This window comes from Limanda limanda, chromosome 3 (assembly GCF_963576545.1).
Source record: "Limanda limanda chromosome 3, fLimLim1.1, whole genome shotgun sequence".
Lineage (NCBI taxonomy): Eukaryota > Metazoa > Chordata > Actinopteri > Pleuronectiformes > Pleuronectidae > Limanda > Limanda limanda.
The window spans coordinates 31,008,250-31,034,100 of NC_083638.1; the positions used below are offsets into that span (position 1 = coordinate 31,008,250).

At 41.4% G+C, this 25,851-nt stretch overlaps 1 protein-coding gene across 1 annotated transcript in view; it reads right to left on the bottom strand.

Annotated features, from left to right (window-relative positions):
* Window positions 1–13,689: 13,689 nt before the first annotated feature.
* The window catches only part of lrrk1 (leucine-rich repeat kinase 1), a 64,162-nt gene continuing 52,000 nt past the window's right edge, over window positions 13,690–25,851 (bottom strand). The window contains exons 32-38 of the mRNA XM_061068502.1: window positions 24,489–24,606; window positions 23,551–23,667; window positions 22,056–22,253; window positions 21,731–21,945; window positions 18,849–19,292; window positions 17,662–17,763; window positions 13,690–16,132 (exon numbers count right to left, since the gene is read on the bottom strand). Of these exons, the coding sequence (XP_060924485.1) occupies window positions 15,955–16,132; window positions 17,662–17,763; window positions 18,849–19,292; window positions 21,731–21,945; window positions 22,056–22,253; window positions 23,551–23,667; window positions 24,489–24,606 (1,372 nt within the window). The 3' untranslated portion in view covers window positions 13,690–15,954. The remainder of the gene's footprint in view (window positions 16,133–17,661; window positions 17,764–18,848; window positions 19,293–21,730; window positions 21,946–22,055; window positions 22,254–23,550; window positions 23,668–24,488; window positions 24,607–25,851) is intronic.

Here is a 25,851-nt window from a genome sequence, read left to right on the forward strand (position 1 = left end):
ATGGGGAGAAAAGTTTCATCATCTGCTGCTTTTGTTGTATTTTTCCATTCTCAGTTATCACCTCCCAGGATGATGGTCACCACAGAAACAGAAAAAGAAAAAGGAGAAGGAGAGTTAGGAGATGAAAGCCGCTGTGCTAAGAGAATGCAACTGCACGTACACTTGGCTTTTTTAACCAACTTATATGATTAAAATATGGAATATAATTACGGTATACACTTCATGTAAGGTTTCCTGTCAAACAGATTTACACCTCCTAACGAAGGTTCCACAAGGAAAGTAACAACAAAATGGACATGGTTGTAAATAAAAGCAAAACACCAGATTGAAATCTTGAAATAATATAACATGTAAGGAATGTACAAGGAGAGTACGTTAAGCTATTAAAATGAAAAATAATCAATTGAGCAAGGGGTCTGATTCAATTTTTGGTTCATTCCCCCATGAGACGGCTTTAATGAAATGACATGTATGTTGTTTTTTGTTATTATGATGATGATATTGTTAATTACAAATCCATTGTCTTTGTTCCTGACTGGACAGTGGACACATTGTAAAGAGAGGAGTGAATTTGTATTAATTGAATTGGAGCTTGGCCAATCATGCAATAATTTCCGGAACTTTCTGTGTTGCAAGCAACAAAAAAGAGTGCTGCTCTTTCTAGATTCTGCTGTGGTGAAACTACAGGAATTTGAGTGATCTCCTACCCCTTGTAAAGGACGGTCGATTGTTTCCTATGCTGAAGGAGATAAGATAGGAAGTACTGCAGCTCCTCTCCTTGGCATTTCGAGAATTCATTAAGCTCTTATCAAATACTTCCGGCTCATTTCACTCAGGAACCCCCACTGAGCAAAAACAATGATTCGGCCACAGGCCAGGTGTAAGTGCAGGAGACATCTCAGGACCTTTCTCATGATGGGGGGATGGGTGCATAGTCAATGAGCTGGAGGGGCCCGTAGTCCTAAGAGCCCCTGAGGTCCTGTTCAGACCTGGTATTAACATTCATCCTGACAGATGTGATCACAAGTGGACAGCGTTAACTTTGTGGGTGTGGGGCCTGGAGCACTTGCCCACTTTCCCTTGATAGTAATCCAGCTTCAGGGACATTACTGCACTTGTATTCATAACTCACAAACACTTCCCAGTTGTTCAGGGTTGTGCTATTAATTTCATTATACGGCATAATATGAATGACATATAATGACATCATATCAGCAACAATAAGCTGTGAGAGGATTTTGAGGGAGAGTGGTCAGTAGTTGATCTGAAGCTTGATCCAGGTTGTGTGTCCTCTGTGTGATCCCCCAGTCTCCTGAAAGACACAGAGCAGCAGTGTGCAGCGTATTGACACAAAGCTCTTCTGCTGTGGTCAGCTGTGCTCAGGGAGAGAGAGGAGGGAGGCCGGCTCTCCACTATCAGGAAGCCCCTGCAGGGACAATAAAACAAGTGCTGGGATAAGTCAATACTCTGCTGCGGAGCAGGGCAGTTCGACGGGGCAGGGGGAGTCGGGTGGAGAGGTCAGCAGGGTTTCAACTGAACCCCACTTTTAGGGGAAGTTTGATTCATTACAATCACCCTCACTTCCTATCTTGGATATGACTGCAAATGGTAAATGTATTTATATAGCACTTTTCTAGTCTTGATGATCACTCAAAGTTTGTTCCATTCACCTATTCAGAGACACATTGATACATTGCATCTATGTGCAGCACCTTCTCCGTCACACATCACACATGCACTGTCATCACATCCGTCAGCAGCAACCAGGGGCATTAGTATCTTGCCTAAGGACAGTTTTGCATCCTTCTGGTTAGAGGACATCTCTCCCCGGAGCCACAGACGCCCCCATGCTCACATTTGTGCTGACTGCTTTAGAGACTCAGGTGATTTTATTTAGACAACGTGCATATTTATATATTTTCTCACTTAGGCATGACACGTTTCCACAACTTTTTTACAAAATATGATTCCTCCATTAATTAACTGAGGCACGAATACATCCTTCTTAAGCAAATTCTTGGTGAAGGTTTTTCAAAAGTGCGCAAACACAACACACACTCACATTGGGTGGCTGTGGCTCAGGAGGTCGGTGGTTCGATCCCTGTTTCCCGATTCTGCGTGCCAAGGTGTCCTTGGGCAAGACACTAAACCCCATATTACCTATGTCAGCAGGGTGTGAGTAATGTGTTCAAGAGAAACTGCTGCACATAGCTGCAGTGTATGAATGTGTGTGTATGTGAATGGGTTCATAGCAAACCTGTGAAAGACTACGAACAGACCCTTTAGACCGTTACACACATGCAGTGTATGTGTGTTTTTAATAGAGTTAGGATAACTTTAATTATTCAATATATTATACTACAGTTGACAGCATCCTTATGTTTCACACTGTGGGAATGAGGGAAAATTCAAATGTTTGAAAGCACAGCTCTAAAGGCTTTCAAATGAAGGCCCTCTCTGATCAACACTCAGAAACTGACACGTGTCAGCAACAATCTAACATGATCAGGGTGTGTTACAGGACTTCTGTCATACACTAAATGAGCACGTCCACCAGTTTGTCCTGCTCTCTCTGTGTTATCAGTACCTGGAAGAGAAACCCGTGTTGTGATAATATTCATTTGGAAAATGAACAAACTGAGCGTCAGTGTTTCACTGGTGAACATGAAAACAGCAGTTAACAGATCAGTCACAGATCCAGGTCGGTTCAGTCGCTGCAGCTGCTCAGTATTTAAATACAGGGAAATGTAACATCACTGGGGATTCCTGTAAAGTGTAAACAATAACAATCAGCTCTGTGATAAACATATAATGTAATCATATAGAACATATAATCAATCAAACAGCATCACAAACACCACTGAACATACCATGGGTCTCTGAATACAGTAAACCAATAACAATGTTCTCACTCTCTGACACACACACACAAACACACAAACACACACACACACACACAGTATGGCTGTTAGGCTTGTATGAAGATTGAAGTAAGAGTAAACAGGCTTCAGCACCTTGTTCTCCCTCAAATGCCATGTCTGCATACCGTATCTAAAATGAGTGATGATGATGATGATGATGATGATGATGATGATGTTCTTGTCCCTTCTGGGCACCCCTGGAAAGACAGACGGAACCCCCATAGACAGATACATTGCATTATATGTGATACATATGAACTTTGTCTTACTAGTAATAAGTAATAATATTAATACAAAAATATAATTAATATAGCACTCTTCACACTAATATGGCATCATTTTGGACAGTAAAGATGTGACCCATTCTAAAATAAGAAATGAATTTCCGTCAGTCACTAATATAGCACTTACTAGTCTAAAAATCACTTGAAGTAGGCTGCTTTGCATTACTGGCCACGTTCACCCATATCATATCTTATTCAGCTTTTCAAAGGGATCTCTGTCAATCATACATTTACCTACAGTACAATTTGAGTTACAGTGTCTTGCTCAAGAACACTTCAAGATGGCGACTGGAGAAGTAGGGGGTCGAACCACCAACTCCAGCTCCTGAGCCACATCCTCTCATGAAGACTGATCGATGCGGTCTATCGCACAGTGAACAGGTGATCATGTCACGTCAAAGACATGCCTGAGTGAAGAGTTAAGATATTCTTCTGTCTTTCTGGACAGAGATGCTTGTTTGATAGCTGTAAAACTGAAATAACTCCAGATTCCAACCAGGAGAGCTTTTCCTGCAGCACTTAAGTTGGCAGAGTGGAGCACAGAAAGAACACAGTGGGGAGTAGAAACGTGAGCAGAAACCACAGTTTTATGTGCATCTCTGATCAGACTGATAGGAGCCAGATGAGACCACAGAGGGCTGCACTGTAGCTGCCTGCTGTGCAACTACATCACTAACAAGAGCTTCATCTTTTATTTGTTATCCATGGATGGATACAAAAAACACATGCACTCACACACTTTTGATTTATCTATCTACTCATATGGCTTAGATGATTTACTTTAAAGACACCAGATCATCAACGCCATGTCTTCCCTCTGTTATGTTTAATCTGCTCCATGAAAACTGCTTTTTAATGGGAACCATGCTGTAACTCTAACTCTAGCTCTTCAGGATCCAGCATCATTCTGTGTTGATGTCCCAACACATTAAGGAGCAGACCAGGCTGACTGTATTTGATTGTCCGCCCACCAGAACCAAGGAGACGATGTGTGAAGTATGCATGAATATCATTGTATCAACATATTGTAATTTTTGGTCAATCTCATCTCTAGTGGTTTTTGTGACCAGCTTATTATGAATTTATTTTCCCAATATTTATTCAAGTAATTGTACGACTCTATACTCTTAATATTATGACTTTTTCCTCATCAAAAAACGACTTTGTTCTCGTTATATGAGTCTACGACTTTATTCTTGTACTATTACCATTTTAATCTAATATGACTTTGTTCTCGATATGTCACAAAAAAACCTGTTTAATATGGCCCTAATACTGTTTGTATAGTAAATGGTTGTGCAGTCCCTGCTCTATCAGGGAGGTCTCAGAGCCTCAAAGCAGCAAAGAGGATTTTGCTGAGGAACTAAAGCCTCGGTAACAAATGGTAACAAAGACTGAAGCACATTTGGAGGCTGGAGTGTGACCTGCAGCAGCAAACAACTCCACTGTGAACTTATAGCAGAGTAATAATGAGAACTGCCAGCTTAGAAAATGCACTGCACACTTGCATGAAAATAATGGGAATGTTACCGGCTGGCAGCAAAGCAGCTGACATAAGCACAACTTCAGTGCTGTGCTGGAACTAATGTTACAGAAGGTCTGCGGGCTTTCTAAAAGGACTCGGGCCATCACTGGCTGAGAGCTGGTAGGAAAATCAGATTTGACCTTTCAGGGTCCAATTCATTATCAGCCAAACAACCCAGCATCTGTCACACTCCTAAAGGCCACTTGTCTAACAGAGCCTGTTATCATCTCTAATGGAAGATGAAATGGAACTGAGTAACAAAATGGATTCAGGTAAGCACAGAGAGAGAGTTGTGTTGACTAGACTTCATCAATGTGAAGCATCTACATTAAGCCGAGGCCCATGTGAAGATGTGAGGGATTCACTTAAATTCTTACTGGAGAGATATAAATAGCCCATTTTCACACGTAATGCACAACAAAATCAAACTGTAATCAAATCAAACTGTTGTCACTGACAGCGATAATGAGCCATGATAAAGGAACAGTTTGATAGGATGTAGGATGTAAAAGGGGCGAAAAGTGAGAGAATGGTGGAGCTGAAGAGATGCTGTTGTGCTGTGAAGGCTAGAGGTCATGGAAGGCCGGATGAGAGAGACTGATGTTAAGTGTGATGAAGGTTAGAAGCTGTCAAAGGCCTGAGGAGAAAGAAAGACAGATGTTAGCATGCTACCAAAGTAAGAGGCCGAGAAGGCAATAGATCCAGAAGAATCAATGTGTGAGTGTTTGTGTGTGTGTCTGTCTGTCTGTGTGTATGTCTGTGTCTGTATGTGTGTGTGTATGTGTGAGAACTGGATTATTTGGCGATGTGACTAATGCAAAACAATAGGGACAAAGGAAAAGCGAATGAGATAGTTATACAGCGACCTTCAAACACTGAGCTGCGGATCTCCTGACATTCTAAGGAACGACTGTATGTGTGAACACGAATGAGTGAGAGGCTCAGGACCATCTCAGGAGTGTCTCTAGCCAGCCCCCCTGGTAAAACCTCTGGAGAATGTCCGTATGAGCCGGTGAGACTTATAGATACCAAAGAGGACGAGAAGGAGAAGAAGAGAGATGGTTTCAGAGTGACAAACCAAAAGACTGAAGTGAGTATCGGACCATATTTCAATCATTGGTCAGAGCTAAAAGATGCCAAGGACAGGAAACATTCTGGTGTTGTTTAATAGTAAGTCAGAACTTTTGGTGGTTTGCGTTGTCTGGTGCCATTTTGATAGAAGTTTGGCAATTCCACTTGATTTAATACATATGCTCAGACATCAACAGCTACTTGTTTGCTGTGATATCTTGTTGCCTGTATGCCACTGTTCAAAAGCCAACTGCCAGACTCCACGTTCGAACATTTATTGCAGCATTACAACAGATTTAGTGTTGGGCGTCTAGGCTCCAACTTAATCACTCCCCCATATGATTACACAGGAATGATGGGAGTGATGAGCAAATACTTGTAACCCCCCCGTTGGAGCCTACAGGTGGATGCTGGGGTGGTGGAGGGGCTGAAGCAACAGGTGGCAATACTGCAGCAGCAGTGCGAGCAAGAGGGGTTGATGGGAAATGTCTCTCTGGTTAAATAGACCACCTGATAAGGATGGTGTGTACTGTAGATGGTTATGGAGAGTGAGGTATGTCACATGAGGTATGTCACGTGATGTATGTCACATGATTGGCGCAGCTCGAGTTGCCTGCCAGAACTAGCTCGCCGGCGTCGCCACATTTAGGAAAATGTTTTCAAGACATAGCGTTACAAAAGCTATGACGACTCTGCTTCTGAAGCTGCCACTTCCTCCTCCAGGGCTGGCCAGCACCTTGAAGGTTGTTAGAGCACCGTCTTGAAGGGATGTTCACAGTCTGTGGGACAGATGAACAAGCTCCAGAACAGACATGGTACAAGCCAGAGAAAAATATGACAAGGAGGGCGCCAAGGCTGAGTGCTCTCTGTTCATGTTGTCAGGCCTCAACTGTGAGATATTGAACTCAAGACCAGATCTGGATCTATGTTTAGAGCTGATTTACTGGGTGCCATGACCCTAAATACCACTGTCTAAAAAAACACCCCCAGAATCAGAAACATCTAAAAAGATGAGTAGCAGAGCATAAAGACGAGTGATTAAAACCATTATGACACTAGTAATAGGTTTGAAAAACAGACAGACCGAAGTGCAATGATATTAAAAGCATCCAGTAATTTATCAACTAAGGTTGCAGATAGATTACATTAAGATACCTTGCTATTGTGACTAAAGGGATTTGACAGCATGACAAAGTGATAAAGATAAACACAGTAGATCTGGAGTATATAACAACATTAACCCATGGAGGAATGTAGCAGAATCTTATGGAAGCAATCTTTCTTCCTGAACTCTCACTGTTGCTTCATTTAAAGAAAAGAAAATGCAAATGCCTGTGTTACTGGGCTGTTCTCTGGAAGGACAAACTGCTGCTGGAACCATGCGGAGATGGAGCAGCATAGTCTCAATGTCAACTGCTCGGCCCTTGTCAGGTCGCTCCTCCATGTGAGAGCCTGCAGCAGTTTGTTCTATCCCTGAAGGAATCATATTTTACTTGAACAGTAACCTCCCAATGTTTATGCAAGATCTTTCTGTCCAGGGGCTATATGGGGTTTTCAATCTCTGAGAACTGGATATGCCACACTGGGTGTCCCCTCCAGACGACTCCAGGCCCCGATCTCGGCCAGTGGGGACGCTGTCATATTGGTTTTCAGTTCAGAAAGGAAGGTTTCAGTTTTCCCCATTTAAATAGTGAGGTTCAAAGCAAAGACCATGTTCTGGTGCTACTGTCGCCAGAGGATTTGTTTTTTGAGATTTCACAACATTTGTCCCTCTTCGCCTGCATTTCTGCCCAAGTGAGTCCATTTTCCTCAAAATAAAGGAGTCAGCCTCTCCCTGCCCCCCGCCTCAGCATCCAACTCACAGCTACGCTTATATATATTTTCTAGGCGAACTCAAAATCAGTGTCATAATGATCATAACTAAATGAATTTGGTTGTTTTCTAATGTTTGGTTTGTCTTTTCTGAGCCTCTGTAGAAACATGGCCGTGCAACATGGAGGAGTAAATAGAAGAGGACCAGCACTTGGTGTAGATAGGACTCTCCACCTGACCTGGTACAAGAGCTTATAGAGCTTATCACTTTCCATAACTTCTGCCCCGTTCTACTCTCAGTCCCACTGCCCTGATCTCCTGATCTCAGATCAGAGGATCTCTTCCAACTAACCTGTAGGGCAGAGACAGACTTACAGCATCTGAAGAACAACACTACGCTCACTAACTCAGTGCTGTAAACAAGAGCAGTTCTCAGGTATCAGGACTTTACTTTGGTATTTCAAATGTTTTCTTTAACTATAGATGGCATTTGTTCTACCTCCGATTTACCTGGGGTAGAATTGACATTAAATAATGCAATAAATCTGTATTTGTGTATGTTGTTCCATCTTTTACTCACATGTGTGCAGTAAACAACAATGAATATCTGCAATCAGAGTTACAGTGTGACTTACTGTAACAGGATCAGAAGGCGAGGATGGGAGACAGAGCTGAGGGGGGGTTGTTATGCTGGTTAGTAGTGTTATGAAATAAATAACACCCCCTCCGAGCAGCACAATGCCTTCTCTTGTTTACCACATTTGCTTCTTGTTCAGTGTTTCAAGGAGATTTGGCTCACTCATAAGAACAGCCTTTACACAATAAACTGTGTGTGTTTGTGTGTGTGTGTGTGTGTGTGTGTGTGTGTGTGTGTGCCGTGTGCCGTGTGTGTGTGTGTGTGCCATGTGCCGTGTGCCGTGTGTGGCTGCTTTTCATTATGAAGAATCTCTTCAGGTCTAAAAGTCTAGAGATACACTGTGTGTGCTTTTACTGCATACTAAAGAGCAAAGCCAAGTCAACCCTGAGCAATATTGCTACAGTGTTAAATAATTATTGTATTATTTCAAAGTTGAGGTGGAGGTTGATTTATCTAAGGCCATTACAATAATTGGTCCAATTTGGAATTATGAGTCTGAGTAAACACAAATCATATGAGGAGTTCCTCAAGGGGCCATTCTCGGGCCTCTTCTATTCAACATGCTATACCCCTCTGCTCAGATTACTGACTTTAATTACATTGCTTACCATAATTATGCAGATGACACACAAGTTTACATAGCAGTGTAGCCAGATAGCTGCAGTCCATTACATGCACTGGATAAGTGATCTGTACAATATGGTTGTCTTTAAATCACTTTATTGGCTTCAAATAAACGACTAATACACTTCAAACTCCTGTTACTTTTCTATAATACATGAAATTCAAGCATTCAGACCTTTCAAACTGATGATGATGTTACCAATATCCAAAACAAACAGCTTTTTTTCTCCTATGCTTTCAAACCTTTATGAAACAAGCTTCCTGAATTACTATTGTTGCAACCTCTTTAAAGCTTTAACAATTTAATTTGTCTGTCTTTGCTTTTGTTTTAATTGCCTTTACAATGTAAGTTTAATGTCTTCTTATTGTTTCATTGGAAATGTTTTTAATTATTCCATGTCTCTGCAAAGCACTTTGAAATGTCTTGTTGTACTATCTTTTAAATGTAATTCATTGTCTTCTTAATGCCTTATTGTTAATTTATTCTAATGCTTGTGTAAAGCACTTTGAATTGCTTTGAATTGCTTTGTGTCTGAATGGTGCTACATAAATAACGTTGCCTTGCCTCATAATTAAAAACAAACAGGTTGGAAAAGGGCCCAAAGTATAACCTTAATGAAACAGAATGACTTGATCCTTGAAAAGTTTTTAAATAACGTATACAGACTTTTGTCCTGAGTTAAGTCTCATACACCGTGGCTCCACATGGAAAGAAATGAGAGTTAGAACATCTGTAGGTTACTGAACATTAACTGAAACACCGCAGCAGTGGTTAGGAGGAATAGGAATAATTCTTATAATAGAAGGGGCGGTAACCGTCCTCAAAGAACGACTCCAAGCATGATTCATAATTAAAAAAAACTTTGATCAAAAAAACAGACTTTCTGACCTGGTGCAGGAATGATCTGTCTCAGTCACTGATTACAGTGAAGGACACAGAATGGAGTCAAACAATGATCCCAAGACAGCAAAACAAACGGAGGGATAGAAAGTGATGAATTCTGGCAGCACATCCTTTGGTCATATGAAACCAAAATACATTTGTTTGGATCAGATGAGGTCCAGCATGTTTGGTCTGGACACTTGGTAGAATGTTAAACACACAGTGATGATAAAGCTCCAAAACGCACTGACAGTGAAAAAACTGAACAAGTGAACACACACACGCACACCCACACGCACAGCACACGCACACACACACACGTACTGTACAATTATGTCTCTATGACTTCAGAGAACATGACTTTGATTTACATTGCTTCTGGAGAACTACAACCTTGACATTAAGTACTACTTGCCTAACCCCAATCTACATCTTAGCATAACCTAAATCTAAAATTGGATCATTGGAACTATTTACATTATGGGGGTTTGCTTTTTGTCTCCATAAGAAATTAGTCCCCATAATGTGATTGCGTTAAGGAGCAAGGTAGGAGGTGGTCGGTAACTAAGTCCAGTGAGTAGACACCTGCCACTGAGCCGTCACTCTCGACACTGCATGTGACAGGAACCATCGAGGAAGAGGAAGCAACTCGTCTTACATTATCATATCTGTTCACTTCCTGTTGATAGTCTTCCTGTCCTGGATCGAGCAGTGAGGAAGCTGATAGGCTGTTCAGATAGCTATCCTGTCTGGTGATATGTGCACGTCTCAGATGCCTCATGGACTCAGTGGGTCTGCAGCTTTATCAGCATTCTGGTGCAGTGAGCTCACTTTTCAGGTGTCCCCATACATTGACAGTGAGAGAGACTGAGACAGTTTAAAAGCGCAAGAAATGAAAAAAACACAAAGTCTATTTGTGTTGCTGTAAACAACAACTAAGGGATTTTAAGGGTCTGTGTCCACTGGTCTTCAGGGTTATGTTGAGTTGGGTTTATAACAGAATGGCTACTTTGTAAAAAAAAAATAAAAAAAGGTGTTGGGTTTGAAGGATGTCGACATTTACCTGAATGGATGGATTTACTCCATCAAAAGCATGCAGTTGGTTGCAGTATGGGAAACGTAAAATCATTTTAAAGGTGTCTCATGAGAGTGCTAAATAAATGGAAGCTTAAATAGAAGAACAGACAGAGTACACCTGCGTGTTGTTTACGGAGTACCATTTATAATGTTATTTTCAAAATTTTAATAAAAAAGAAATAGAGAAGCAATAGACTGATAAAAGACTCGTTTTGAACTAACTCTAAAAAAATAAACCAACAAAACATCACCATTTAACTCCCATGTATTAACACGTCTCAAATTATAACAATGAGGAGATGTCATAATAACCCTTATTATGACTGAAGGAAGAAAATTTTGATCACAGACCTATTATGAGAAAGATAAACTCACAGAACTGAAGAGGAAAAGAGAAACGCTCCAGAACAGTGACAGCAGCAAACCAGGAGCCAGAAAGTCTTCTCTCTACTGCCCTCTGCTGTCTGATGGTCTGTGGACAAACCCAGATGTACAAACCATGAACCATTCATCCATGTGACAAGCATAAAATGGGTTTTCGCTCAGTAACACAGAGATGAGTACATCCTGTGTGTCTAACAGATGCAGTTGGCCAGCAGTGATCATAATGCATGTGACCCTGGCCTGAGCAGAGCTGGTACAGTGTGAGCAGCTGCTGGTCAAGGTGCGAGGCCTTGGCCCCGCGGTGGGAATCCTGGCCTGAGCAGAGGTTAAACTAGAGCAGCCACGGACTGAGCATGATTTATTCAAAACAGTCCGACTGAGGGCCAAGTCTTCCTAAATGACAAGAGCGTCATTCATGATATTTGCAGTGCCACCGTGTTGGCTGCTGAGTAAACTCCTGGCACCAGCGCTGTCATCTTATTTACAGCGGGGCCTGTATGTACGTCCACAAAGATTTCTGTGGCTATTTGTCTTCTCAGGACCCAAGATCAATTCAGGTCTCAGAGTTAAAGCTAAGATTAGTCATTCTATGTTTCCTCATGATAAAATTAGCTCAAAATGGTTTCCGTTCAGAAACATGTAAGTAGTCCTACTGTATATACAGGAAACCAGTGTAATTAGCGCAGTTGACATGCAACTGGTTATCGATTGGATTTCTTTCTTACTGGGCCATTGTCACTGTTGCACTGTTCTTGATGCCATGAAAACACACTTATTTTAAAGCTTAGCCTAGCCATGGTGAGCTATTCCACCACTAATGATGTCATCAGGGTGAAAGCGTCAGTGCACTGTCGATGAGCAGAGTCTGAAACCCCCGGACCAGTGCGTCTGATAAACAAAACAATGACGGCAGGTTTTTCACTCGGCCTCTGAGTGTGTGCCTTTAGTAAAGGGTTGCACTGGTTTGATTCAAACCCACCCCTCGATATGAGCTCTACCTTTAACACACTGCACACTAGTACGAGACTACATTACAGACTGGAGGAGTGGAGGAGCAGAGAAGACCCTGTCCTCAGGAGAGAAGAAGACCTCTCCGTCTCTTTACATTTACCTGATGAAGTTTCTAGTTGTGTTTTTAGTGAAAAAGTGTAATAAAACTTTATTTGTCAAAGATGTTGATATTAATAATGAAATAATCCAAATCGGAATAATCTTCATTGACTTTACACGCTTACAGAGTAACCATGAACACAGCGGCAACTGAATCAGTGTAGACCTTGCTACAGAACACAAGTTAATCATATGAGCTCTGCTGTTTAGGTTGTATAACATAACTGGAATCAGCTTCCAACACACTTTGAGTGTTGACCTGTGTCGTCCCACTTGCTGAACTGAAACAGCCCAATGGTAAAATCCTCCCACTCCTGAACTGGAAGTGCTGTGGCTGTGACAAATACACCAAACTCGACATATTTGAAGAATAACTGAGCTACAGTTCAGTATCAACCCTTAAATCTCCTGGACCTGATTCATGTGCTTTGACATGTTAACCATCGTTTAACATTTGACATTCTACGAGAACAGGTGTTTGGGTTACCAAGTGGGAATGAAGGAGGCACCATTCTTCCCACGACAAGTCAGAGTACTATTAAAAGCCATTATTTCTGGAATTTTAGAAGCAAAGACATATTAATCTTAAATGTCATAAGCAAATGAGTCATATCAGCTCAGTGTAGTCTCCTTTGAACATGGAGTGCTTAGTAAAAAAACAGCATGATATGAATAAGGCTGGTTTAGAGCTTGAATAAATCTGTTGGACAGTAGCCAGCAGTGTAGACATGTATTGTGTGCAAAGTGTACAACCTATATTAAACATAATAACAGATGAGTTTTCTACAACACCTTTGTGACACAGTTGCTGTGGCTGAGGGGTAGAGTGGTCGTCCTCCAGCCTGAAGGTCGGCAGTTCGATCCCCAGTCTTCCCCATCTGCATGCCGAAATGTCAGAATGACAGTTCTGACTTAACTGAACAATATAATAGATGCTTGGTGAAGGCCTGTTGTACACAGATGTTTTCAGTTGTGTAGAGTTTTCTGTTTGTCTGCAGAAAGTTAAGATCACACATCACATAACTAGCTTTGTAAGAGCTGGGTTATAGATGTGTTGGATTTGCTTCATTGTTTTCTCCTCTTTCATGTCTGAGTGAATTGCTGAAATTAATAAAAATCCGTGGCTACACGCTAAACACATTTCCAGGCATCGGGCAGAAAGCTGGGCCAGGTTTCAGTTCAGGAGGCAGCCTCTTATGCTGCTCATACCAAGCAGGAGCAGTGTTATCAGCTTCCTTCTCCCATCTGTCATCATCCCTCCAAGAGGAGGCTCTCTCTCTCTCTCTCTGTACAGTGCATGAATGCAGAGGAACAGATCTGTTAAGTTTCCATGTGTCTAAATTCTTCAAACAAAGCACAGATTTATTATAAGAACTTTATTCAGTACTGAATTGTACAGAGATTTGTTACAACTTCTATAGCAATAGACTTTCATTATACATCCTGATTAATAAATACGGTCTGCCTCACTCTGAGGCTGGTACGGACTATATACACTTCTTAACTGGCCACTGTAGAACTGTGAATGTTCCACAAGTCAACAAAACTATTAGGCTGAAAAAATCCCTAAACATTTAAATACATAAAAACTATGTGGGGAGTAATGATCTGCCACGGTGGTGTTCACACTGGAACCACACAATTAAACAAACAGTTCAACCAAAGCTTTGTTGTTAGTGGAGCCCTGTGCCCTTAATGCTGCCACCCATGTAATCTCATCTGATCAAATTTGCATTAGTCCCGTGTTCTTCATTCTTCCAGGTTAATTTCCCCTCCTCATGTTTTTCTGTGTTGTTTGTTTCTCTTGCAGACAGGAGCTGCAGCAGTCAATAGCTTGGCAACAATTGTCTGTTACAGCATCTTATGTGTTAGTCATCTTTGGCGATAATCCTGATGTTTTCATCTGTTTAACTGACATAATCCATGTGAACAGATGTGGTATTATTTTTTACTTTAGCCTGGTGCTGGGTGAACAGATCAGGAAGCAAGAGGAGAGAAGCAATACAACATTTTACAGGTCTTTGACTCGTGCAGCTATAGAAGTAGTTATCAGCAAGCTTCTATAGACATTAAGACCCCCCCTGTTGTGACATGGACTGTTTTTCACTAACATCTGTAACACAGTGGGGTTTTTCCACAGCAGGTTTCTTTCATTAATGTTTCTGAAAAGCCCAGATGTTCCATAATGGTATAATCTGATGGTTAATGTCGAACACCATGTCATGTATGAATTTTGGGGATTTCAGCATCAAAAGGATAATCTACAAACACTGATGGTGGCTGCATTAAATTGAAGTCATGCTGATTGTTGTGGTTGATTTGTTGACTAGTGTTGTCCCTAAAGGAGACAGCAGGTGTATTTTCTATTCTTTTGATTGAATTGTATCGACCGCTGAGGGGGGCCGACACCTTTTGGCCAGTTAGTCTGGCAGAATTAGAAATATAACTTAATCGAGCAACTGGTGCATCTGTTCATGGCAAAAAAAATCAACCACAACATGCTGTTTTAATAAAGAAGAACAGTCTAACATGGCTACACTGAGCTAGTGTTATTTTCTTAATTATGTCAAATGTGAACATGCACCAGTCTCTTTCTTCTGCATCCTGTCCAGTGCGTGCTGCATCTTTTCCTGTGAAGGAAAGGCAGACCAAGAATAATGAAAACTAATATTTAATCGAGGGACATTTTCTGGAATGGTTGTCAACTGAATATGATGCCAAAGGAACAGAGGAACACACAGGGTCTGATGTCAACATGCAGCTTTGTTTAAAAGAAAGTGTTGAAACTGAAAGAAGCTGCAAACGACTGGTGTGTTGCATCATGTTGCCCAGAATCCAGATGTGAGTTTTTTGCTCACAGGCCACTCTGGTGACAGCTGCGGCTGGCATTCAGATTCATTTGGCACAGTTTAAGGCTAAAATATACTGGGAAAGAGAGGAACACTGTGTTCTGATTGTGTGAGTGTCATCCACCCATCGGCAAACTGCTGTCTGTTCTATTACACAGCTGTTTACCAGCAGTTTGATCCCGGCTCATTATAAAACAGAGAGTACTTGTCCCATAAGAATGTCCCCGACATCCGGTGTCCATATAAAGGACATTATACTGCGGACTGAAGCAGTTTAATGAAGAAAGACTGAAATAGAAACAAAGAATGAAGAACAGAACTGCAGCAGCTGGAATAAGACTCAAACAGTCCAATACATGTTCAACTGAAATCATAGTCATATTGCCAGACAGCAAATACATCTCGAATCATAACAATGTAACATTAAAACCACTGTGATGAAGCAGAGTCTGTATCAATCAATCAAGTTTGATTGTATGAAGGTTTTGTTCTGTGACTCAGCTCTACGGTCTCTCACGTGTGCTCGAGGATGACAGATTTTCCTAATAGAGTACTGGTGCTGAGGTATGTAGTGAGGGGATATAACCACTGTGCACAGCTTGAGGCTCAGCCCTTACAGCAGACCTCCTCCACCTCCTCCACCTCCTGCGTTTCACTGATGTCAGCATTCGGCCACCCCCCCTGCTCTGAACACTGGCAGTCTGTCGGCGTGTATTCCCCTCAGCTCGCCCTCCATACAGAGCTGCGATTCTGTGCCTTGCCGTCGCAGCACAACAGCTACCTTCTTTTCCTCATGCTGGTCTCCAAGCGGCCCAGTTCCTCGTAGGACTGGTAGAAGACTTCCAGTTCGTGGCAGCCCCAGCCCCTCCAGACACACAGGCACCACTCCATGTTTTCCTTATGAAAGCCACATACAACTGTGTCCTTTGCCACCACTGCTGCCTCCTCCAGGATCCTGAGAGAAAGGGAGAGAAGTAGGGAGGGAGTGAGGGACGAGAAAAAAGAGATCGATTTTTGCGAAAAAGAGAGAGTGATGCAGAGCAGAGAGGGAGCTAAAGTTGGTGGGACATCTCCCCGCACTGTAATTAGCTTTTCCTGGAAACTAGAGGGCAGTTCAAGGAAGCGGCTCGCTGGAAAGCCACGAAGGATTCGGAATATACTGTCAGCACTGAAGTTTCTGTTCGTTCAAGAGCTGGTTACAGACTAAACTCCTTCACTGTTCAAAGGGTCAAAGAACAAGGTTATACACTGTACATGGGACAAGCCTTCATTTGAACTAAGTCTAATTTATGAAGGCTGTGACACAAAGCATTCTGGGAGGAAGGAAAGGCTTCTGGTGACCCTTTATCCTGAGCTCAGCCAACCATGTATCATACAGAACAACCCTGAATTATGTTCTTCCGTTGTTGTTTCATCTTTCTGAGGTGTGTCATTATCCTCTTCAGTTCTGTGATATACAGCCACGTGATCAGCCCCACAGGCCGGTGAGGCTGCGCTCCGCGACGTCACACAGAGCTCGAGGAGATGTCGAGGCCACACGTGAACCAACAAACACATTAAACCATAATGTTACACTTGTATTGGAGTAACACGGCTCAGTCAGAGTGGTGAGGCAGTGTGATGTCAGAACAACATCAGCAGCCATGAACTATAAAGAAGGCCCACAGGCCTCATGACCCCTCCCTTGACCTCCACTACAACCTCTCCACATGTCACCTCTGTTACAGGTGCACCATGTAATAACTGCTTATTAAGGTCCAAATTTTAGGTGGCCCTTTTATTGCCAGTTGCTAAAAGGCAAGGCCCCTTTGTTGCAGCTCACACAGAAGTCCTTTCTGCACAGGACCAGCTGTTGGCTGCTTTACAGGAATAATTACAGGCCCAGCGAAGCACCATAAGTACATGATGAAGGATCTTTCTAGGCTTTATTGAGGCTGCATCAGTAAATGAACATATAGCTCTTTGGCCTCCTCCCCCAGGGGTGAAGGGCTCCCATCAGAGCTCAAAGTGGGCTCCATGCAGCTGGAGGAAAGCACTCACTCACCTTTAATGTGAATACAGAAGTAACATGAAGCCTGACAACCACGCACAGCAAAACAAAGCTCTTAAATGTTATTTGGACTTAGAAGGTATTTTTAATGGATCAAATCCACCTCATTAAAGCAACATAATAATAACATGATAATATATTAAAAACATAATACATAGAGTAGTTAGCTAGTAATATATCAATAACCAGATTACCTGTATAATCGGTTTAAAGCAAGAAGAGGGAGACTGCAGCACCACTGGGGGTCTAATTCATTTACTAATTCAAAGAGTCAAATCAAGACAGAGATATTGGAATAATTAATTCTTTTGGGAAAAGAGTATTTGGCTCAATAAAAGCTCAATAAATAATAGTTGATATCATTAGGGACTTTACTGATTCAAGCCCGTGCAACAATAACTTCCGTTTCACGTTTGGACAGTAAATGAACTCACCCTAAAGAGGAACATCCAGGAGGACTGAGGACTGCGATGACACGCCCCGTCAGCTGATCGCCATGTGACTGCATCTCGATGACAATCACGTCACCTCCACGCCTGGTGGACAACAAAACACACAGCTCAGAAACATACATACAACTTTTTATTGCATTTAAGTAACAGTGGGCGAAGGGTCTGAAGAGGCTGCAACAGCAGTTTGATAGTTTAAGTTAGTTAATGAGGTAACTGCTTGAGGGTCATGGGACTGTTAAGTATCCTAGTTAAATAAAGCTTCTTTTAGTTTTTATTTAAGTGATGTTGTGTTAATGTTCTGACTTGGTTTATGTTTATTTTAATTAAGCTTTATTTTAACTGGTAAAGTAACCACAGTGACTGTTGGGTATACTGTGTTGTATAGGGTCTGGTCATTGTTCATTTGAAAGGTCTACTTGGAAGCCAATCAAATCTTACTACGTATAGTTGTGCAGTGTCTGGGGTATATATATATCAAAGTTACAAGTTAAGAATCCAAATCTGTATCTCAGTCTACATTGTTCCACTCGAGCTTGCAACCTGATATTTCTTAAAACAATGCAACATATTTACAATTACAATAAAAATTAAGTCAGTCATGTTATATCAATAGCTGAGTGTATGGATAGTGTATATAAGTAAAATATACAAACACATGAGTATCCTCAGCTCGAATTTGTTATATCTTAAAGTTTGGTTATAGCTCATTACAGTGCAGTGACTTCCTATAAATAGTGATTATTGCTTTTGATTAAGTTGCTCTACAAATGATTACTATCAAGTGACTGACACGTTGGAAAAGCGTTTAAAGAAGAGATAAATTCCTCAAGTTGTAATCGTGCAACAACAGGAATGTTTCGCTCTCTGTTTATCAACCTATGTCAATTATTTCACAGCACATATTATTATATCCAGTAAACGCAGGACCAGTTTGTATGTTTTTCAGTATGTGTTCATGCATTTATTTCACGACTAACACAGTGTACAAGGTCCAGTCTGTAACTTGTTTACCAAGCCTTTAAAACTCTGATGCTGTAGATGTGTGGTATTAATACCTTTATTTGCCCTGTCCTCATTTACACTGCATCATATTTATATTCACTTGCTGCTATAACTCTAAATCGTAGCTGCTGTCTGTCTGGTGTTTATTAGGTGTTCACTGTTTGTACCTGGGGATCCACAGAGTCCCATTGACAGGCAGCACACTGAAGGCTTGCAGCTGAGGCACTGTGGGGTTCACAGTCTCTGCTGAGCCTGGATCAGGATTGGTGGATGCCTGCTGGTCCTTGGCACCGCCTGTCCCTTCCTGGTCAGCCGATGATGCCACGCTGCTGTGGGTGGCTGACGAGCCGAGGTCGACGGCGCTGGAACGGTCTGAACCCGGCGGCTCCAGGGAGCAGTTGGATAATATGGAGCAGTAGTCTGTCAGGGAGTCCTGGTGCTGGATGATCTGAGTGCCTGCCTCCTCACTGTAGATCAATGTCACTTCTCCATTAGTCCATTCCACGTTATCTTCTTGGTCCATGGTCTTTAGGTCAGTGGCCGTCACCGTGGTAACCCCTGCAGGATGCTGCACAGTGAACACATCTCGGAGAGGATTGTTGTCGCTGCAGCTGAAACAACAAACAGCAAATCAAAACTCCATTATGTTTCAATAACATATAATGTTTGGATAACAGAGAATACATATGGAAAATGACGACTTACTGAACATCATTAGTCAGAGTGCAGCTTATACATGAGCATTAGCCAACGTGAAGTAACAGAGCTATAGTGTTACTTGAAAAATTCATAGATTAGGATGGTATGGAGACTGCTAAAGGAAACGTCAGTCACTGGGAGGTTAACTCAACCAGCCCAGTATCATACAGTGTGTGGACCATCATCAGGAATCTGTCTAAATGTGACATAGCTTCTTTAACACAGAGGAAGAGCTGGAGAAACTAAAGAAAGACACAGAGCTGGACTTCATGTGGTGATGTTGGTGTTTTAAAACTGTTTGTTAAACCGTATTATCTCAAACCATCTTTAACCTCACTGTTAAATCCAGTGAACCCACAGAGAGTTCACATCGCCCACGTCACAAACACATTTGTGAGTGGCTGAAAGAGCAATATTCTCAAACAAGATGGTGCCCCGTGGGGGCTGGGGTGGTGCTTTTGGATTCACTGTAACAGGGACAGAACCAGTGTGTATTCTATAAAATTCCTCCTCACTGGTGCACTGTGGAGGGAAGATGAGTCTCTTTATAGAAACTGTTTATATCACATACTGACATTGAATGTACTTATCTTGTAATGAAAAGCTGAGGTCACATTTGTTTATACATTTAATATTTAGTATCTGCACAGTATTCATGTGCTTATTGCAATGAAATAATAATAATTGAATAGACAACAAGAGAACATTTCCGACAACTTTCGGAAATGTTCTCTTTGTGTAAATACTTTAAACTCTTTAATGATACACCATTAATGTTGGTCACTGTCTTTTATCATCAATCTTGTTAATGTTGTAATTTTGTTAATCTGCTCTGCTACACATGTCATCTATATGTTTTTTTACCCAGTTAAGAGGGATTTTTGAAAGTAATACTAAGAAACTCCTATTCTCTCTTTAAACTTCACTAAATAAAATTGTATAAAACTGAAAAAAGAAATCGATTTATGAAACATGCTTTTCACTGCATAAATTAAGTTAAAAAAATGCTGATCATCTTATTGTATCACCATGAAATAAATAACCTAGCTAAATGAAATGAAATGTAATGTAATAGTATAAGATGGTTCATGTCACCTGTGCAGTGCTTGAATCCAGAATTTCAAAATAGCAAACTGAGCACAACAACAAATCAAAGTCACATACTTCAGCCAATAATCTTAACACTACCTCGAAGCTCTCTGCTCACCAGCGACATGTTGCCAAGTGTTTTCTTTTGCTTTGTCTATGGCACTGACATTTTGTTTCTTCTGGAATATTTTACTTTTCAAAAACATGTTGACAGTGTGTCAATTTGTGGTTTCAGACCAACATTTAACATGTCAGTTTTCATAGCTGTGTATCGATGTGATCAGAGCTTGGCGTCTCAGGTCGGTCTTTCAATTCATAAACTAAACTAGACTTGATGTTGACTCACATAAAGTTCAAACCACTATTATGAAACAGATTCATGGGACGTCAGTTTGTTAGTTTATATCAAGATTTTCACTAAAAAGCTTGGCCTCTCTGAGCCTACTCTTTGAAACACCAGGACCAACTCAGGAGTTGCTTTTTGGAGTCTTAGCTTGTCCCACTCGCAACCCTAATGGTGACGATAACTTTATCACATTAACACTAATAATGTGGATCCATGCTGCACTCACAAACCAGCAGACAGTCTCTAGAACAATGACTGTACTGATGCCTGATGCATTAGAGTATTGCAAAAATATAAATAAGCAAATGATGGAAAGACGTGCCTGAGGCGGCTCATTCTGACTAGCTGTGGATGCAGGGCTGTTTAAAACTGTGGACAACATGGGATTTATGACACTGATGCACATTTGAGTTGTATGGCGATCTGCCAGTGTCTTTAATGTAATATTGTGCTTTGAATGGTGCAATCAGATTTCTACTGCAGAGGCTGGTTATAGTCTGGATATTCAAATTAGGGAGGAACAATCACAGCACAAACCCTGAATCATGACTGTGTGTTTAAAAATATTGCAATTACCAACATGTACATGCAGCCCTCTATTGTACTACATGGAACAATTTCAGAGTAAAATCAAGGATCTGCTAACTCTGGTTGACAGACTATTTAACAGACAGAGAGTTTCTTAATGACCTGACACATATCTTTGGTATTTCTGCTTTGAGATTATTATTAATCAACTCATATACTGATATTTTTAGCTAATTCTGATATATGAAATTATAAAAATGACTCTATGGATTCACTGGTCTCCAGGAAATTATCTTCATAAAGTCAAAGTATTCATTTAATTTGATCTTCCATCTCAGAACCTGCACCAGATGATGTGGCAGCCCTGTACGTTAAAGCTTCACTCACCAGTACTTGGCACAGAGCTCATAGGAGGCTGCGTGGTAGAGCAGCAGGGTGTTGATGTGATCATCCAGAATCCACACGGCCTCCTCTCCCCAAAGACTAAGGCTGGTTGCCATGCATACGATGGAAGACGGCGGGTCGTAGGGCTCCAACCTGTGAACTGCCTGAAGACTCAGACAGTCGATGACCAGCAAACCAGGACCATTGGAAAACCATAACTGATAAACACATGGACAGAGACGGGAACAGCAGTTTATTCAGCAACTTTTTAGTGACTTATTACACTTAATGTCACGTTCAAAAGATTCCTCACTGAAAACTTGCTCACCTGGGAGCCACTGCTGACCAGAGCCATGCTCCTGACTGGGTAGGGTCTCTGCCTGGGATCTGAGTCCTTCAGACCAAACACAGTTTTGTTGATGGTGTGTGAACACAGGTAGGTTTCCCCCTCCAGAGGAAGGTCGTCCACCAGGCTGTACACTGCCACCAGCCCATCGGACATCCCAGCAAACACTCTGCCAAGGCTCTAAAGAGGAGAGGAATAAATCTATTTACATGAACCTTAAAATTGTTTTGCCCTTCCTTACTCTTGTTAAGGACAGAGGATGTCACACTTTGTTGAGCCCTATAGGGTAACTTGTGAAGATGGGCTATACAATAAAAATTTGATTGATTGATTGAAAAGTAGGCTTACAGTCCGAGGTTCTCCCAATAGAATGTCTTTTGCCTCATTATGTTACTGAGCTTTTGTGTACATTAATTTGATTTCCTTCTTCTTTAAACTAATTGCTGTATTAATGTGACATGTAACTTCCAACTAATTACATTGTAATGTGAGAAATGACCATGCAGTATCATTTAGTCTAATCAGTCTGAAGATGTTGTTACATTTTATTACTGTCTGGCTCATTAAAGCTAACTCCAAGATATCAAACAATCAGACAGAAAGAGACGATCACAATTCATTGCACTCATGATACCAGTCATTACAGTTTGGACAGTTGACCCCCCTCTAGCACCACCGGCCCTGATAACACCTGGATTCAATCTGGTACACTTCAAAAGGTAACCAGGGTGCAGCAGTTACGACTGGGAGCAGGACTACAGGTCAGAGGGGGCGTGGCAGCACAGACCATAAAACAACTTTTCCCACAAAAGTATTCTGTGGTGCCTCGCACTCCAGTCGTGCTACTGGCAATTAGTTATTTTAGGGTAATTATGAGTGACAGATAAGCTTTTACTTCTCAGGGTGGGTGGTGCTCTGATATGGATGCACAAGTTTTCAAGGTGGACTCTTTTGCAGATTTGAATAAAAACAATAATACAAATAAACTCAACAAGTTCAAATATGTCACCCAACTGTTTAATGAAATAATTGTATTTCTTTGGTTCATCAGAGATGATAATTTATTGATAAATAAGAAGAAAAGTTTCATTTAATGTTTTTATTGATTGACCCCTGAGCTGATGAGTTCTTCATGTAAACCTGACAGTGTTCAGTTCTGACCTGTGCTAAGCTGGATGAGTGACAGAAATGTTAAACGGGTGACTGAGGTAACCTTTATGGAAATGTTAATTTTGATTGTATTCAGACCGACATGTATAATCACACCAATGCCAGCCATCTCATCACTGCTGATGACTGAGATGCTGTAATTCTGCTGCACAACATGTTTTAGGATGATAAAGTGTTTTTTTTGCAAAAAAATAATTCAATTGAGGCAATTTGTTTTACTTAGATTACTTATTTATGTGCACATATAGCAAACGACACAAGTGTGTGTGTGTGTGTGTGTGTGTGTGTGTGTGAGAAAACATCTGACCTGTTCTCCTGCTGGAACTGGGAACAGGCAGGTGATGATGGCAGGACAGGAGAACTGTTTCTGGGGTTGACTGAGTGGACACATGTCCTTCAGACTGAAGATGAAAACCTCCTGCTCCTGCGGTACAAACACATGCCAGAGAACAATAATAACACATTAAAGTAAATATGTTGTTCATCATATATGTATTTTGTGAACGTTCCTAAAACCATTCTCTGCCATCAAAAGCAATCAGATAATCTGTGAACCTTTATACTGAATTCATGAGTATTTTAGTAGAGTTCTGGGTTACCTGTGGTATGACAACATGGACATAAACGACACTACATTTGTGTGACATACTTTCAAACTCCCGGAGAAACTAGCTTTTGTGCTGAGAACTGAGAGAGAGTCTGCCATTGTGTGTATTAACCAAACCCTGTGCTCTTCCTAATACAAAACAAATGTGCGCAGCCTGGTTCCTGCTGTGAGGAGTGTTCTTCAGCCAACAATTCTGCAGCTGCTACACATGCACTACAGAACCAGTCTGTGCACTACTGTCTCTGGGGCTCATTTTTAATCAAAACTTTGGTTCAAAGTTTTTTATGAAACATTTATGTGACAACAACGATCTCTTAAAAGAAGAAAGTTTCTCTACATATCAGACTATTTATCCAAAAGCAAATGTGCTCAAACGAGTGAGTTAAATGTGTTCATGTGATTTTAAGTGTATCACACACAATGTAAGCACCCAGCTGTGTGTTGTTAGAAAAAACACTGTGTTGGCTTCCTAACAGTTCATAAAACAACTGGCTTCCATATGAATAGAAATCTCCTGGGAAGCTGAATTAAAAAGGTATTTCCATAGGTGACTTAAACATTGCTCCTGGCATAGTGGTTTTTCTGCCACAGTCTAACTTTTAGAAGAACAAGTACTGGTTCTACGACATGGTGTGTACCTCGGTGGCCATCCACAGAGTGTTGCACATCTTCATCTGACAGCTGATCCTGCCGCCTGGACACGACATCCTCTTTACCGCCACCTGGCCCTTCTCCACGTTCACCACACTGTAGTTCCTGCTCAATACACACAGCATCATGGTATGATCAGGCACCGGTTTCAGTTACTTTGAAACTGTCGTTCTCTTTGGATTTTCACACACAACCTTTTCATGTGTTTATAGTCAGAATCAACGAGTCAGTTCTGCACATCAATCATGTCAGGGAATCTGTTTACTGTTTGCATTAATCATCCTCTAGATGTGCCCATAACTTATGCTCTGTTGGTGAGAGGGGTCAGAGGAGAAAGACCAGACTGGTTGGAGCTCACAGAAAGGCTACAGTCCCTCAAATGACCACAATTGAAGACTGAAAAACAAAGCCTAATCTGATGAATCTGGATTTCTGCTGAGGCTTCAGGATGCTGGTGGTGGTGGAGTAATGAACGTATTTCATGTCACACTCTCAGTCTTTGACATCAATCAATCATGTTTTAAATGTAACGGTTCATCAGAGTATTGTTACTGACCATGTTCATCCCTTTATAGCCACAGTATATCATCTTCTAATGGTTATTTTCAGCAGGATAATGCTCTATGTTACAAAGTATAAGTATCATGAACACGACATGTTCAGTGAACGTCATTGACCTCCTCTGTCACCAGATGTTAATCTAGTAGAATCTTTGCGATGTGGTAGAATAGTAGAATGACAGCATGAATGTGGCGTTGACAAATAATGTTAAATCCTATCTTTATTCAAGAGTGTGGTTTTTCACTTTGAGAGCATGACTTGCTGCTTTCTGTGCACTCGTGAATCGTCTGCTCTTAGATTTCTCCTCTGCTCTTGGATTTTTTGTTCAAAAACCCTGTAAAAATTCCCCAACCAATAGAATGCCAGGTGTAGTGTTGACCAGTGGTCTACCAATGAAACTAATGAAATGATCCCTGCAGTGTTGCGGGCGCGTTCACTTTACTTCAGAGTGTCCCATGTGGGCGGTTACTTTTTTACCGGCTTCATCCACTCCTGCCCTCCACAGCTTTATCATATAGACTTCCCCTTGCTTTCTCTGCAACTTTTGGAATAAAAAAAGCGAGGGATTGGATGAACTTTACATACAGTCTATGGGATGAACCCGGTTAAAGAGAAACCGCCCAGTTCATTGGTTGACCAGCGGTCAACAGTACACCTGGCATTCTATTGGTTGGGGAAATTTTGCACAAAAAATATTTAACAAAAACATCCAAGAACACAGGAGAAATCTGAGAGCAGACAATTCACGAGTGCACAGAAAGCAGCCCGAGTGTGGAAAAGGGCTGAAGG